A 15,232-nucleotide genomic window follows, 5' to 3' on the forward strand; every position below is an offset into this window, starting at 1 on the left:
CACCATTACCTGCAGCCCCACTGTTACCTGCGCCCCCAGCATTACCTGTGGCCCTACCTTGCAGTTACATGTGGCCCCACCTTGCTGTTACCGGTGGCCCCACCTTGCAGTTACCTGTGGCCCCACCTTGCTGTTACCTGTGGCCCCACCTTGCTGTTACCTGCGCCCCCAGTATTACCTGTGGCCCTACCTTGCAGTTACATGTGGCCCCACCTTGCAGTTACCTGTGGCCCCACCTTGCTGTTACCTGTGGCCCCACCTTGCTGTTACCCGCAGCCCCACCATTACCTGTAGCCCCACCTAGCTGTTACCTGTGGCCCCACCTTGCTGTTACCTGTGGCCCCACCTTGCTGTTACCCACAGCCCCACCATTACCTGTAGCCCCACCTTGCTGTTACCTGTGGCCCCACCTTGCTGTTACCTGTGGCCCCACCTCACTGTTACCTGTGGCCCCACCTTGCTGTTACCTGTGGCCCCACCTCACTGTTACCTGTGGCCCCACCTTGCTGTTACCTGTGGCCCCACCTCACTGTTACCTGTGGCCCCACCTTGCAGTTACCTGTGGTGCCAGCTCGCCGTTGGTGATGATTTTTGCTATCAGGCCCCACTTCCTGTTGGTGGTGGCGTTGTGCAGCATCTTCTCCCGCAGAAGCTCGCCCACCGAGATGTAGATGAATCCGTAGCACTCCGCCATCTTCATGCTCTGCGTACCCTTGCCGCTGGCTGGACCCCCTACAGAAGGAGGGAACGAGAGAGCGCGAGAGATAGAGTGAGCGCCAGAAAGGAAAGAAAACCTGAAGACACACAAGCCAAGGATGATTATGTGTAGGAAGCAATTGCAGAAAGAGTCATAGAGTGATACAGTGTGGAAACAGGCCCTTCATCCCAACTTGCCCACACTGGCCAACAATGTCCCAGCTACATTAGTCCCACATGCCCGCATTTGGCCCATATCCCTCCAAACCTGTTCTATCCACGTACCTGTCTAACTGCTTCTTAAATGTTGGGATAGTCCCAGCCTCAACTACGTCCTCTGGTAGCTTGTTCCATACACCCACCACCCTTTGTGTGAAAAAGTTACCCCTCAGACTCCCATTAAATTTATTTCCCTTCACCTTAAACCTCTGTCCGCTGGTCCTCGATTCCCCTACTCTGGGCAAGAGACTGTGCATCTACCCGATCTATTCCTCTCATGATTTTATGCTCCTCTATAAGATCACCCCTCATCCTCCTGCGCTCCAAAGAATAGAGTCCCAGCCTGCTCAACCTCTCCCTATAGCTCACACCCTCGAGTCCTGGCAGATGCTGGTTTAAACCGAAGATAGACACAAAATGCTGGAGTAACTCAGCGGGACAGGCAGCATCTCTGGAGAGAAGGAATGGGCCAACCTGAAACGTCACCCATTGCTTTTCCCCACAGATGTTGTCTGACCTGCTGAGTTACTCCAGCAATTTGTGTCTAGCCTGGTCTGTGTGATGGACTGGGCCACATCGGCAACTCTTTGCAATTTCCTGCGCTCTTCCTCGGCGATGAACTTACCGATGACGAGGATGACCCTTGGCCTGGGCTTTGCGGGGTCAAACAGCACGTACTCCTCGATCAGTTCGTCCGTCTCCGACAGGTCTGTGTCGCTCTCGATGGAGAACTGGTGGATGGGGGGCAGTCGGTCGTAGCGGTCGGTGGCCAGGCTGTGACTCTCCGAGAGCACTGGGAGTGGAGGGGAGACAAGGGACACTCACAGTGAGAGCACAGTAAGCAACAAGTCACAGCCTGGAGGAGGTCAACCTCTCCACTCCTGCTCTCTGACCTCCATGCCCTGCTCTCTGACCCCATCCCCATCCCCTGCTCTCTGACCCCATGCCTTGCTCTCTGACCCCATCCCTGCTCTCTGACCCCATGCCTTGCTCTCTGACCCCCATCCCCTCTCTCTGACCCCATCCCTGCTCTCTGACCCCATGCCTTGCTCTCTGACCCCATCCCTGCCTCTCTGACCCCCATCCCCTGCTCTCTGACCCCATCCCCTGCTCTCTGACCCCCATCCCCTGCTCTCTGACCCCATCCCTGCTCTCTGACCCCATCTCATTCTCCATGACCCCATCCCTGCTCTCTGACCCCCATCCCCTGCTCTCTGACCCCATCCCCTGCTCTCTGACCCCATCCCCATCCCCTGCTCTCTGACCCCCATGCCCTGCTCTCTGACCCCCATGCCCTGCTCTCTGACCCCCATCCCTGCTCTCTGACCCCATACCTTGCTCTCTGACCCCATCCCTGATTTAGACCTTAGACTTTATAGATACAGCGTGGAAAAAGGCCCTTCGGCCCACCCAGTGCATGCTGACCAGCAGTTACCCCATGCACTGGTTCCATTCTACTCACAAAGGGACAATTTACCATTTACCGGAGCCAATCAACCTTCAAACCTGCGCGCCTTTGGAGTGTGGGAGGAAACCGGAGCACCCGGAGGAAACCCACGCGGTCACAGGGAAAACGTACAAACTCCGTACAGGTCAGCATGGAACCCGGTTCACTGGCGCTGTGAGGCAGCACCTCTACAGCCGTGTCACCCCTTCCTTCTGACCCCATTTCTTTCTGTTACTACAGGCCGACCATCTCTTGCCCACCAACCCCAGCCACCCTCTCACTGTACAATTCCCCACCTTTGACAGTGTAGCTGGGCTGATTTGCATTCAGCTCCAGGCATTTGTACGCCCACATAATTCCACTAGGATTCAACTTAAGCCCACAGCATCACTTAAACAAACGTGAATTTTTATCTTCAATGGCCAGTGTTAAATGACAACATTCCACTTTTGTTAATGTGAAAGGTGTTGTCACATTTTAATTTTCCTCTTGCCGCTTCAGCAATGTGTTTCCACCGTTATAATCTGACTTTGTGTCACCTTCAGTTAATTTGACTCAAAACTCATAAGGTCCGTCACTCCCCAGAAATCGGATGGTGAAGCCCAGATGCTTCCACGATCCCCGTGTTGGATGGACGAACTTTATAAACATAGTGCAATAAATTATAAAGTTCAAAAAGTCATGGGAGCAGAAAGGCTTTTGGCACATTGGCCTTCATCGGCCCTAGTATTAAGCAAAGATTCTATAGCGGAGCAAGATAGACCACTCCTGCTAAATGCAATGGGCTGACGTGTAGTACGCAACGGAGCGGAACGTGGGCCTTTTTTTCATCCATTTCAGTAACCCAACCCGACCCGACCCGACCTGACCCGACTCGCAGTGTAATCAACGTTGCGGGGGAACAGTTTGTGTTAATAAATTATAATTCTGAAAATGAGGAGAAAATTTTTACCAGAGAACTTTTATTTTTACGAGGATGTTTCCGTAACCGGCTTCCGTCTCCGCACTAGTATCTTTGCTCCGCTACGGGATCTTTGGTGCGGAGACGGAAGCCGGTTACGGAAATGGGGCCGAAAATTACCCATGGATCTGCCCATGACCGTACTACGTCTTTTTCGTCGAGTGATCTATCTTGCTCGCTGTAGGATCTTTGGTATTAAGTACAGGAGTTGGAAGGTGATGCTGCTGTTATCTACGAGGTTGGTGAGGCCACATTTAGGATATTGTGTTCAGGTTTGGTCACCATGTTGTGGGGAAGATGTTATCAAGCTGGAAAGGGTACAGAGAAGATTTACGAGGATGTTGCCAGGACTCGAGGGCCTGAGCTATAGAGAGAGGTTGAGCAGGATAGTGTTCTGCATCAGAGAGTGGTCAAAAACCCTCCCCATCCCATCAGCTTATACCAGCCCTGTCATCCACTCTTGTGGACTCCCAGCTGGTCTTCTGACCAGGGGGGTGGCTTAGGGTGGGTGTTCATAAGTGATAGGAGCAGATTTAGGCCATTCTGCCCATCAAGTCTATTCCGCCATTCAACCATGGCTGATCTATCTCCCCGTCTTAACCCCATTCTCCTGCCTTCTCCCCATAACCCCTGATACCCGTACTAATCAAGAATCTATCAATCTCTGCCTTAAAAATATCCATTGATGGCCTCCACAGCCTTCTGTGGCAATGAATTCCACAGATTCACCACCCTCTGACTAAAGATATTCCTCCTCATCTCCTTCCTAAAGGAATGTCTTTTTATTCTGAGGCTGTTGTAGATCAAACATCATTGCTGATTTGATCCCTGTCTAGTTTTGCTGCTGCTGCTCAGGTCCTAGACTCTCCCACTAGTGGAAACATCCTCTCCACATCCACTCTATCCAAGCTTTTCACTATTCTGTGCTTTTCAATGAGGTCCCCCCCCTTCATTCATCTAAACTCCAGTGAGTACAGGCCCAGTGCCCTTGACTCACTGACTGGTGGGAACATCGTCTCCACATCCACATGGATAGAGAGGGCAGTGGGAGTTACCACTTCGGTAGAGGGCCCTCCTGGCCTGGCTCCCGCTGACAGGAGGCAATGCCCGCCGCTCCTGAGCGATGAAGGTATCCCATCGCACCCTCTCCAGTCCGCCGATCTCCTTCACTTTCTTCAGGCAGTTCTCCAGGTATTCGATGGGTTCATCGGGGCGGTGGTACATGAGGCCCGTCAACATACTCTGGGGAAGAAGCACACAGGGATCAGCCTGGCACTAACGCCCGACCCAGGAGAGACAGAGGATCGAAGGCAAGATCACTCGCGGACATGGGATCAACCCAAGGAAAGAGGAAGAGACTGTGATCCACGTGTACATGCAGTGTGAAAGGTTGCACCCCCTGTTCTGATGATGATCTGAACTTTGTGTCAGAAGATGATGATTTTGATGATCTGAAGGGGCTGCTCCTCAAGTCTTGGCTACATTTTAGCCCCAGACTCCTGATATTTGGGCAGCCAGTACAGAGGGGAGAAGGGAGGGAGGGAGGGGGGGGGATCTCCCTGTCGGTCTGCTCCTGGGCCTGGCCAAGATGGCCATTGGCGAGGTCCAGGCAGCGGGTAGTCGACTGCCTGCCCCTTTTCCGGGCCTATGTCCGTGCGCGCGTGTCCCTGGAGAGGGAACATGCAGTGTCCACGGGAACTCTGGAGGCCTTCCGTCAACGCTGGTCACCGTGGGAGAAGTGTTTTGTTGATAAAGTTGGCGTTATACTAATTTGATGATCGATTGTTCGTAAAACTGTCAACGTAGGCAGTCTTTGATTGTGTTAATTTGTATGTTTATTTTTGATTTAAATTATTTCTATAATTTAAATTTTTTTTAAAAGGTTAAACCCTGAGGTACATGGTAGGTGCAGATCAGGGGGACGCACAGAGTCTCTTGCCCAGAGTAGGGGAATCGAGAACCCTAATGCATACGTTTAAGGTGAAGGGGGAAAGGTTTTATAGGAATCTGACTCTTTCACACCAAGGGTGGATGGAGGTTGTTGAGGCAGGGACTGTCATAACTTTCAAGTAGCAATTAGACAGGTATGTGGATAGGACAGGTTTCGAGGGATATGGGCCAAATGCAGGCAGGTGGGACAGGTGTAGCTGGGGCATGTTGGTCGGTGTGGGCAAGTTGGGCCGAAGGGCCTGTATCACGCTATGACTAAAAATCAATGGGATGATATTCACATGGAATCAATAGTCAAGGTGAAATCAGTGATGATCTGGAATCGTTGAATAGCTACAGCGCAGACTGGGGCTACTGAACCTATTGACTCAAACCCAGTGGCACCTCGGTCTCCAACTCTACCCCAAATCTCTCCCCACTGCTAACAAATAATTACCTTTCATTGACCGATACTTCATTGTCACGTGTACTTGGTACAGTGAGATTCTCCCCCCCCCCCCAGTCCCTCTTCAGATACTTATGTGGCTCAAATAATCAGTGGGATCAATGATCACTTGGGTGAATAATCAACATGGAATCAATAATTGATGTGGAATCAAATATCACGCCACATGATTAACAACATGGAATCAATAATCATTCGAGATCAATAATCAATGTAGAATCAATAATCAATATGGAATCAAAACTGCATCACGTGATTACCAACATTGAATCAATAACCACTTGGAGTGAATAAATAATGTCGAATCAATAATTAACACGGAATCACATGATTACCGACATCGAATCAATAATAGACACAAAATGCTGGAGTAACTCAGCGGGACAGGCAGCATCTCTGGAGAGAAGGAATGGGTGATATTTCGGGTCAAGACCCTTTTTCAGACTGACCCGAAAAGTCACCTATTCCTTCTCTCCAGAGATGCTGCCAGTCCCGCTGAGTTACTCCAGCATTTTGTCTCTATCTTCGGTGTAAACCAGCATCTGCAGTTCCTTCCTACAACATGGAATCAATAATCACGGGATGAATAATCAGCATCGAATCAATAATCAAAAACAGAATCAACAATCACTTGAGATCAATAATAAACATAGAATCAATAATCAACATGGAATCAAATATCACATCACATGATGATGAATGTGGAATCAATAATCACGGGATGAATAATCAACATAGAATCAATAATCAAAATGGAATTTAAAAATGCATCACATGATTACCAACACAGAATCAATAATCAATTGGGATCAACAATGAATATAGTATTGATAATTAATTTGGAGTTAAAAACTGCACCACAGGACTGACCAACATGGATTCATTCATCACATGTATAAATAATCATCAAGGAATCAATAACTGACAGCATTGATTTTTAAGAAGCCACTTTTGAAATCTTTTAATAGCTTTGAAAGGACAGCAGATATTTTACATTAAGAGGATTTGTTAACGATCAATGTTGTCCTCTGACTTGCCATCAGGCACAGCGCTGCTGGCAGAGACTGGACTTATTCCGCTTGGAATGCTAATATGCTGAGTGTGGAGGTGTTTGTTCACAGAAGTGTGATTCAGAAGACTCCTCACCCTCCGCCCACCCCCACAGTTATTCAACCAAGAAACTCACCCACTCCCTCGACAGCAATAACAACAACTCCTGTCTACGGGGCACCTTAAACGCTAGATTGGCACCACATACACCAAACATAAGTATTAACAGCACCTCATATTTCAGTTTACAACCCAGCAGTATGAATATTCAGTCTGAAGAAGGGTCTCGACTCGAAACGTCACCCAGTACTTCTCTCCAGAGATGATGCCTGTCCCGCTGAGTTACTCCAGCATTTGGTGTCTATCTTTGATATAAATATTGACTTCTCTAACTTCAAGTAACCCTTGCTTTCCCTCTCCCTCCATCCCTCCCCATCCTAGTTCTCCGACCAGTCCGACTGTCCTCCTGATTACATTTTACATTGTATGCCTCATTGTTAGCTTCCCCTCAGCTAACAATGATCTATTCTACATTCTCCTTAAGCTTTATCCCCTTTGATCTCTCGTTTTTCACACCATACCGTTCCATATCTTTCATCTTCCTCTCCCCAGACTTTTAGCTTGAAGAAGGTCCTCGACCCGAAACGTCACCCATCCCTTCTCTCCAGAGATGCTGCCTGTCCCGCTGAGTTACTCCAGCATTTTGTGTCTATCTTCTAAGTATTCCTTCCTTTTATCACCAGGGCTCCCTTGGGTAACAACTTCATAAGGCATGGTAATAATAATAATAATAATGGATGGGATTTATATAGCGCCTTTCTAATACTCAAGGCGCTTTACATCGCATTATTCATTCACTCCTCAGTCACACTCGGTGGTGGTAAGCTACTTCTGTAGCCACAGCTGCCCTGGGGCAGACTGACAGAAGCGTGGCTGCCAATCTGCGCCTACGGCCCCTCCGACCACCACCAATCACTCACACACATTCACACACATTCACACACAGGCAAAGGTGGGTGAAGTGTCTTGCCCAAGGACACAATGACAGTATGCACTCCAAGCGGGATTCGAACCGGCTACCTACCGGTTGCCAGCCGAACACTTAGCCCATTGTGCCATCTGTTGTTCTTGCGTTGTAGATACTAGCCCACGCTGCTCTGACAGCATCTCCCCAATTCATGACAATTTTTGATTTGTACAAGTGTCAGAGGTTATGGGGAAAGGTAGGAGGGATTCAAGTCAAGTCAAGTCAAGTCAAGTCAGTTTTATTTCTATAGCACATTTAAAAACAACTCTCGTTGACCAAAGTGCTTTACATCAGTGCAGGTACTAACGTGCCACATACAGTGCTACATAGATCTAACAATACATACATAAATACATACATACAGCGCCCCCTCAGAGGACCTCAAGAAACGCTTGTGAGTAGAAATAAGTTTTGAGTCTAGACTTAAAGGAGTCGATGGAGGGGGCAGTTCTGATGGGAAGAGGGATGCTGTTCCACAGTCTAGGAGCTGCAACCACAAAAGCGCAGTCACCCCTGAGCTTAAGCCTGGACCGCGGGATGGTCAGTAGCCCCATGTCGGCCGGCCTGAGGGACCTGGAGGTAGAATGGTGGGTTAACAGATTTTTGATGTAGATGGGGGAAAGCCCGTTAAGGGCTTTGTATACATAAAGGAGGAGCTTGAAATTGATTCAAGGGAGAGATAGATCAGCCATGATTGAATGGCGGAGTAGGCTTGATGGGCCGAATGGCCTAATTCTACTCCTATCACATGATCTTATGATCAAGTAGGGCGAGGGCATCAAGTGCACAATAATACCACCGCCAACATTTCCCATCCAAGATACAATAGAAGGATGAGAGGAGATCTCATTGAAGCATATAAGAATGTTAAGGGTTTGGACACGCTAGAGGCAGGAAACATGTTCCCGATGTTGGGGGAGTCCAGAACCAGGGGTCCCAGTTTAAGAATAAGAAGTAAACCATTTAGAACGGAGACGAGGAAACACTTTTTCTCACAGAGAGTTGTGAGTCTGTGGAATTCTCTGCCTCAGAGGGCGGTGGAGGCAGGTTCTCTGGATGCTTTCAAGAGAGAGCTAGATAGGGCTCATAAAAATAGCGGAGTCAGAGAGAAGGCAGGAATGGGGTACTGATTGGGGATGATCAGCCATGATCACATTGAATGGCGGTGCTGGCTCGAAGGACCGAATGGCCTACTCCTGCACCTATTGTCTATTGTGTGTAGGATAGTGCTAGTGAGCGGGGATCGCTGGTCGACGTGGGCTCGGTGGGATGAAGGATGTGTTTCCACGCTGTATCTCTAAACTAAACTGAACATCAGAAATAGAAGCTGGCCAAGGGTATGTGACCTTTCGGTTCTACTCCATTATTCATCAAGACCTTGGCTAATCTTTTACCGCGGCACTATTTGCCAGCTCCCTCCCCATATATCGCTCGATTCCCTTAATGCCCAGAAATCTATTGATCCCGTTTTTGAACGAACGTAAGCGGCTTTTTAATAAGAAAATGGGAGCAGGGACCGGGCACTGAGCCTAGCGAGGCTGCTCCACCAGTCAATAAGAACACGGCTAACCTGCCATGTCCTCATGTCTCCAACTTTCCAGATCTCCCTCTCTAACCTTTCATTCCCTCTCTGATCGGAATATCAGGGTTTATCGTCCTCACCGCCTCATGGTGTCGCAGAGGTAGACTTGCTGCCTCACAGCGCCAGAGATCCAGGTTCAATCCTGACCACGGGTGCTGTCTGTACGGAGTTTGTACCTTCTCCCCGTGACCCGCGTGGGTTTTCACCGGGAGCTCCGGGCTTCCTCCCACACTCCAAAGACGTGCGGGTTTGTAGGTTAATTGGCTTCTGGTAAAATTGTAAATTGTCCCTAGTGTGTGTGTGTAATAAAAATGCTGGAGAAACTCAGCGGGTGAGGCAGCATCTATGGAGCGAAGGAAAAGGTCGAGACCCTTCTTCAGACTCATCAAGGATAGTGCTAGTATGCGGGATATCGTTGGTTGGCCGAATGGCCTGTTTCCGCGCTGTGTCTCTGAACTAAACCACACTCGGTGACACTGTCACGGGTCACTGGTGCGAACCACCGCCTTTGTTGAGGCCAGGGCAAAGGCTTTCACCGGCTGACAGCTATAATTACCCCTGTGACTCCAAGACACTCCCTCTCTCTGTAGGTATCTGGCTCTCGATTGTAATTATTCTCGCCACTGACACATTCCCTATGATGGGTTGCGACTGTGTCCGACCAGTTTGCTGGCTGCGTCGCCGACACAGTGAGTGTACAAAGGACAATTCTCAGCCTCCAGTGCAATGCTGGAGCTCACTTCACTAAAGTCACGCTTGTTCACGGTCCTCGCCGGCTTAATTGCTATGAATATCAGGAGCTGCTCAACTCCTGCCTCTTGGTAATGATGGCTTGTGCTAATTTAGTGTGCTTGTGTTGCCATGGTACCCCCGGTGCTGTTGAGGGGTTCTCGCCCTGTTCCGGAATCTTAGCCCCCGTCTCACCAGTGAATGGACAGTGAATGTTACCTGCTCTATCTCCAATACATGGGTGGATCACTGATCAATCTGACATCCGCTACCAAATAGAGAGTGGTGAATCTCTGGAACTCTCTGCCACAGAGGGTAGTCGAGGCCAGTTCATTGGCTATATTTAAGAGGGAGTTAGATGTGGCCCTTGTGGCTAAGGGGATCAGAGGGTATGGAGAGAAGGCAGGTACGGGATACTGAGTTGGATGATCAGCCATGATCATATTGAATGGCGGTGCAGGCTCGAAGGGCCGAATGGCCTACTCCTGCACCTAATTTCTATGTTTCTATAAATAGACAATAGGTGCAGGAGTAGGCCATTCGGCCCTTCCAGCCAGCACCGCCATTCAATGTGATCATGGCTGATCATCCCCAATCAGTACCCCGTTCCTGCCTTCTCCCCATATCCTCTGACTCCGCTATTTTTAAGAGCCCTATCTAGCTCTCTCTTGAAAGCATCCAGAGAACCGGCCTCCACCGCCCTCTGAGGCTGAGAATTCCACAAACTGTGTAGGAAGGAACTGCAGATGTTGTTTAAACCGAAGACAGACACAAAATGCTGGAGTAACTCAGTGGGACAGGCAGCATCTCTGTATGACGTTGTGACGTTTCGGGTCGAGACCCTTCTTCAGACTATTGTCTATTGTCATGTCGTGTCTACCTTTGACTTTATCAGCATCTGCAGTTCTTCCTTACACACTCCGGCTGTTTGTGCCTATTTCAGAGTTGGAGACTGGGTTTGTAGAAGGGTCTCGACCCAATACGTCACCCATTCCTTCTACCCAGAGATGCTGCCTGTCCCGCTGAGTTACTCCAGCATTTTGTGTCTTTCTGACATCTCCTACCTGAGATAGACACCAAAAGCTGGAGTGTGCAAGAAAGAACTGCAGATGCTGGTAAAATCGAAGGTAGACACAAAATGCTGGAGTAACTCAGCATATCTGGAGAGAATGAATGAGCGACGTTTCGGGTCGAGACCCTTCTTCAGAGAGTATCATTTATTATTAGACACCAAGAAAACCTGAACATCCGACATACTGGAATTTTTTTTTAAAGACTGTATGAAACTAAACATATATCAGGCCAAATGGATCCTTCAGCTTGGTGCTTTGCTGCAAGTTTCATGATATCAGGCTCCACATGGGACAATGACAGTCAGAGGTCACCTCTTGTCCCGATATCAATTCTGTTTCTTGGCTCTAAAATGTGTCAAGAAATCATGTCTCCGAACTACATGAAATCTTACACAGATTTAGATCAAATATAATTTGGAAGGAAGTCATAACTCGTCAGTGACAAAAGTTGCACATTAATTAATTAAACTAATTAGAAAATGAGATCGAATGGGGAGCCTACAGTATTTCCGTGTTGCAGTCTTTAAACCATATATTATTATACTATATATATATATGTGTGTGTGTGTGTGTGTATGTATATATATAGATATACCTGTATATATATATATATATTCAGTCACAGTATATATATACACACACACACACACACACACACACACACACACACACACACACACACACATATATATATATATATATATATATATATATATATATAACATATAAGTAAATATATATATTGTATATATAGAGTATATATATATATATATAGTATATAGCATATATTGTGATTACAGTCATATGACCACTATGACTGTAATCACTATATTTACTATATATATTTACTCATATGTAATATATATATGACTTGTAAATATGACTGTAATCATATACAATTATGTATAATTATATTATATAAAAATAATATAACGAATATAATTGTGAGGTTTTTTTTAAATGAGAGTGGTCCTGCTCCTGAACCAGCCTAATGAATGGGTGAGTGCAGTTCCTGTGGGTTCCCCCGTTTACTGAACCCCACTGACTGCCAGTGTGCAGAGTGGGGGTCGCGCCCATAGTGAGACTGAGGCACTCAACCAAATATGCTGAGGGAAAGGCAATAAAACATCTTTGGCCTTATTCCCACAGTATTGGAGATTTATTCGACAGATCACTCTTGATCCAAAAATCGTTTTGAAACTGACTGAACTAACGACGTGCAGTAATCTCACTCTGAAGATCAATCGAACTCTCTTGAATTTCTGCCTCAACTTGGGTGGGTTGTACTTCAACTGGATTTTAAATTATTTCTGAAAATAATTTAAAAATTCACATCTTACCTCAATGAAGCTACGAGAGAAGGAACCAACAATGAAGAAGGGGAACTATTGACTCCAATGAAGGTCTTTATTCGTTTCAGTACCAGCCCCCCCCCCCCCATAAACACTTGGGGCTCCCCTTCTCATAGTTTTCAGTCTGTGGCCCCCTTCAAATGTGCCAGGGCCAAATCCCCCCCCCCCCCCGTTGAGAATGGCCGCCCTAAAGAACGGCTGTCAATCAATACTGTGTATGGAGCTGTGCACACACACACACACACACACACACACACACACACACACACACACACACACACACACACACACACACACCACTGCTATTGGACTGTAACACAGGGAGGGGGGATGAGCTAAGGTAATAGAAACTAAACACAAAGTGTGTTGGAAGAACTCAGCAAGTCAGGCAGCATCCGTGGAGGGAAATGGACAGTCAATGTTTCAGGTTGGGGCCCCTTTTTCAAACTGATGAAGGTACATTAGCTAGTTGAACGAAGCTGCCAGCTACCCCCCCCCCCCCCCCCCCCCCCTACAATCAGCCTGAAGAAGGGTCCCGATCCGAGACATCATCTGCCCATTTCCCTCCACGGATGCTGCCTGACCCACTGAGTTCCTCCAGCACTTTTTTATTTTGCTCAAGATTCCAGCATCTGCAGTTTCCTGTGTCAATAGGGAAGTGGGGATGAGAAGTCAAACAGGGGACATCTCTGGCATCTCCTGAGCACCGGCGACTGATGGAAACAGCCAGGTACAATCCTCTCCCTCCAACCCAGACCGTAAAAACATTCCAGCATCACCAGTTCACATTCGCATTCACGTTTAACATTCTGTATCGTCGCGTTAGCGAGCAGCCTCCTGTTAGATTCACAGCGTTTGTTTATTTGTGAAAATTAATGTGTTGAATCCTTACCTCGAATAGCAGAGGGATTTCCCTTTTAGAGATGTAGTCTTTCGCTTCACTGCTGCTCATCGTGACAGGTTCCAGCCCGGCTCTGCTGCCCCAGCTCGAGGATTCCCTGGTGCTGAGTGAGGTTGATGCTCCTGCTCCCTCTCTCCCTCTCTCCCTCCCACTCTCTCTCTCTCCTCCCCCTCCAACTCTCTCTCTCCTCCCCCTCCAACTCTCTCTCTCCCTCCCACTCTATCTGTCTCTCTCCCTCCCGCTCTCCCTCTCCCCCTCCCACTCTCCCTCCCACTCTCTCTCTCTCCTCCCCCTCCAACTCTGTCTCTCTCCCTCCCTCTCCCTTCTCTCCTCCTCCCACTCTCTATCCTCTCCTCCTCTGCGTCCCTCCTCCCCACTCATCTGATCCTCCCTTCTCTCTCTCCTCCCCATCACTCTCTCTCTATCCTCCTCCCCCTTCCTCTCCCACTCTCTCTCCGTTTGTCGTTCTCACTCTCTCCCTACCACTCTCCTTATCTCTCCCCCTTTATCGTTCTCTCTCACCCTCTTCTTCTTCCCACTCTCTCTCTCTCTCCTCTGTTCTCTCACTCTCCTTCTCTCTCCCCTCTGTCGTTCCCTCACTCCCTCTCTCTCCCTGTCGTTTTCTCTCCCGTCTCTCACCTCCCCTCTCCCTCTCTGTCAGTCTCTCTCACACACACGGGCAATCTCACTGTCACTATCTCTCGTATTTGCTCTCTCTCTCCCCCTACTCTGATCACTTTACCCTGTAAGTCCCTCTCTCTGTCTGCCCCATTCCCCCACACATTCTCCCGGTCTGCCTCTGTCTCTCCCCCCTTATTCCTCCTATGTTCTCTGCTTCTTTACCCCCCCCACCCCCACCCCGTTCTTCTTTCTTGCTATTTTTCTCTCTCTCACGCTCACTTTGTCCTTTTTCTCCCCCGCTTTCTGCCTCACACTCTGTCTTTCCCCTCCTCTCCTCCTTTCCCACTTTCTCTGTTTCACCCATCAGTGTCACATTGAGCTGCATGTTCCACAGAGAGACGAGAGATCTCCTATTTATTTATTTATCTTCACTGCAAAATGTTGCCTAGGTAATGTCATGTACAGATAAAACCCAGCCCCATTCTGAGTGCAGGAAACATTAGATTTACCCTGATATGATACACAGTCTCTTTTAAATTACATTTGCTGCAATCTTTTTCCAGCTCTGAGCCTCAATAATAAATTTATCTGAGATTCATTAAGGGAAGACAGGCATAATATTTCTCTCCCTCTAGATGTTCATCTCTGCAGCGTCTGTAGAGAGCACTAAATCCCTTACACTGTATTTTAGTTTTAAGTTTAATTTAGAGATATAGCATGGAAACAGCCCCTTCGGGGTAGCTGGAGTTATGGAGTTACTCACTGGATCAGGCCGTTCGGTTAGACAGGGGTGTCTACTGCCCCAGATGTAAACTGTTGACTCAAGTTCACATCTCTCTCTGATGCAAGCACAATGTGAGTTTTTGGCGCCCTCTGGTGTGTTTGTAGTTTGTGGAATGTCTTGAAGCAGAAAGAATGCTCTAACAAGTGAAGATGAATAGTGAAAGGCCTGGATAGAGTGGGTGAGGAGAGGATGTTTCCTCTAGTGGGAGAGTCTAGGACCAGAGGTCACAGCCTCAAAATCAAAGGACCTTTAGAAAGGAGATGAGGAGGAATTTCTTTAGTCAGAGGGTGGTGAATCTGTGGAATTCACTGCCACAAATGGCTGTGGAGGCCAAGTCAATGGGTATTTTTAAGGTGGAGATTGACAGACTTTTGATCAGTACGGGTGTCAGGGGT

General features: G+C 48.1%; 1 protein-coding gene across 1 annotated transcript in view; it reads right to left on the minus strand.

Moving 5' to 3' along the window:
- The window catches only part of LOC116991949 (adenylate kinase isoenzyme 5-like), a 54,463-nt gene extending 40,869 nt beyond the window's left edge, over positions 1-13,594 (minus strand). Inside the window, exons 1-4 of the mRNA XM_033050960.1 lie at positions 13,424-13,594; positions 4,379-4,565; positions 1,541-1,708; positions 560-732 (exon numbers count right to left, since the gene is read on the minus strand). Of these exons, the coding sequence (XP_032906851.1) occupies positions 560-732; positions 1,541-1,708; positions 4,379-4,565; positions 13,424-13,483 (588 nt within the window). The 5' untranslated portion in view covers positions 13,484-13,594. The remainder of the gene's footprint in view (positions 1-559; positions 733-1,540; positions 1,709-4,378; positions 4,566-13,423) is intronic.
- Positions 13,595-15,232: the final 1,638 nt, after the last annotated feature.

Source organism: Amblyraja radiata, chromosome 35, assembly GCF_010909765.2.
Source record: "Amblyraja radiata isolate CabotCenter1 chromosome 35, sAmbRad1.1.pri, whole genome shotgun sequence".
NCBI classification, from domain to species: Eukaryota; Metazoa; Chordata; class Chondrichthyes; order Rajiformes; family Rajidae; genus Amblyraja; species Amblyraja radiata.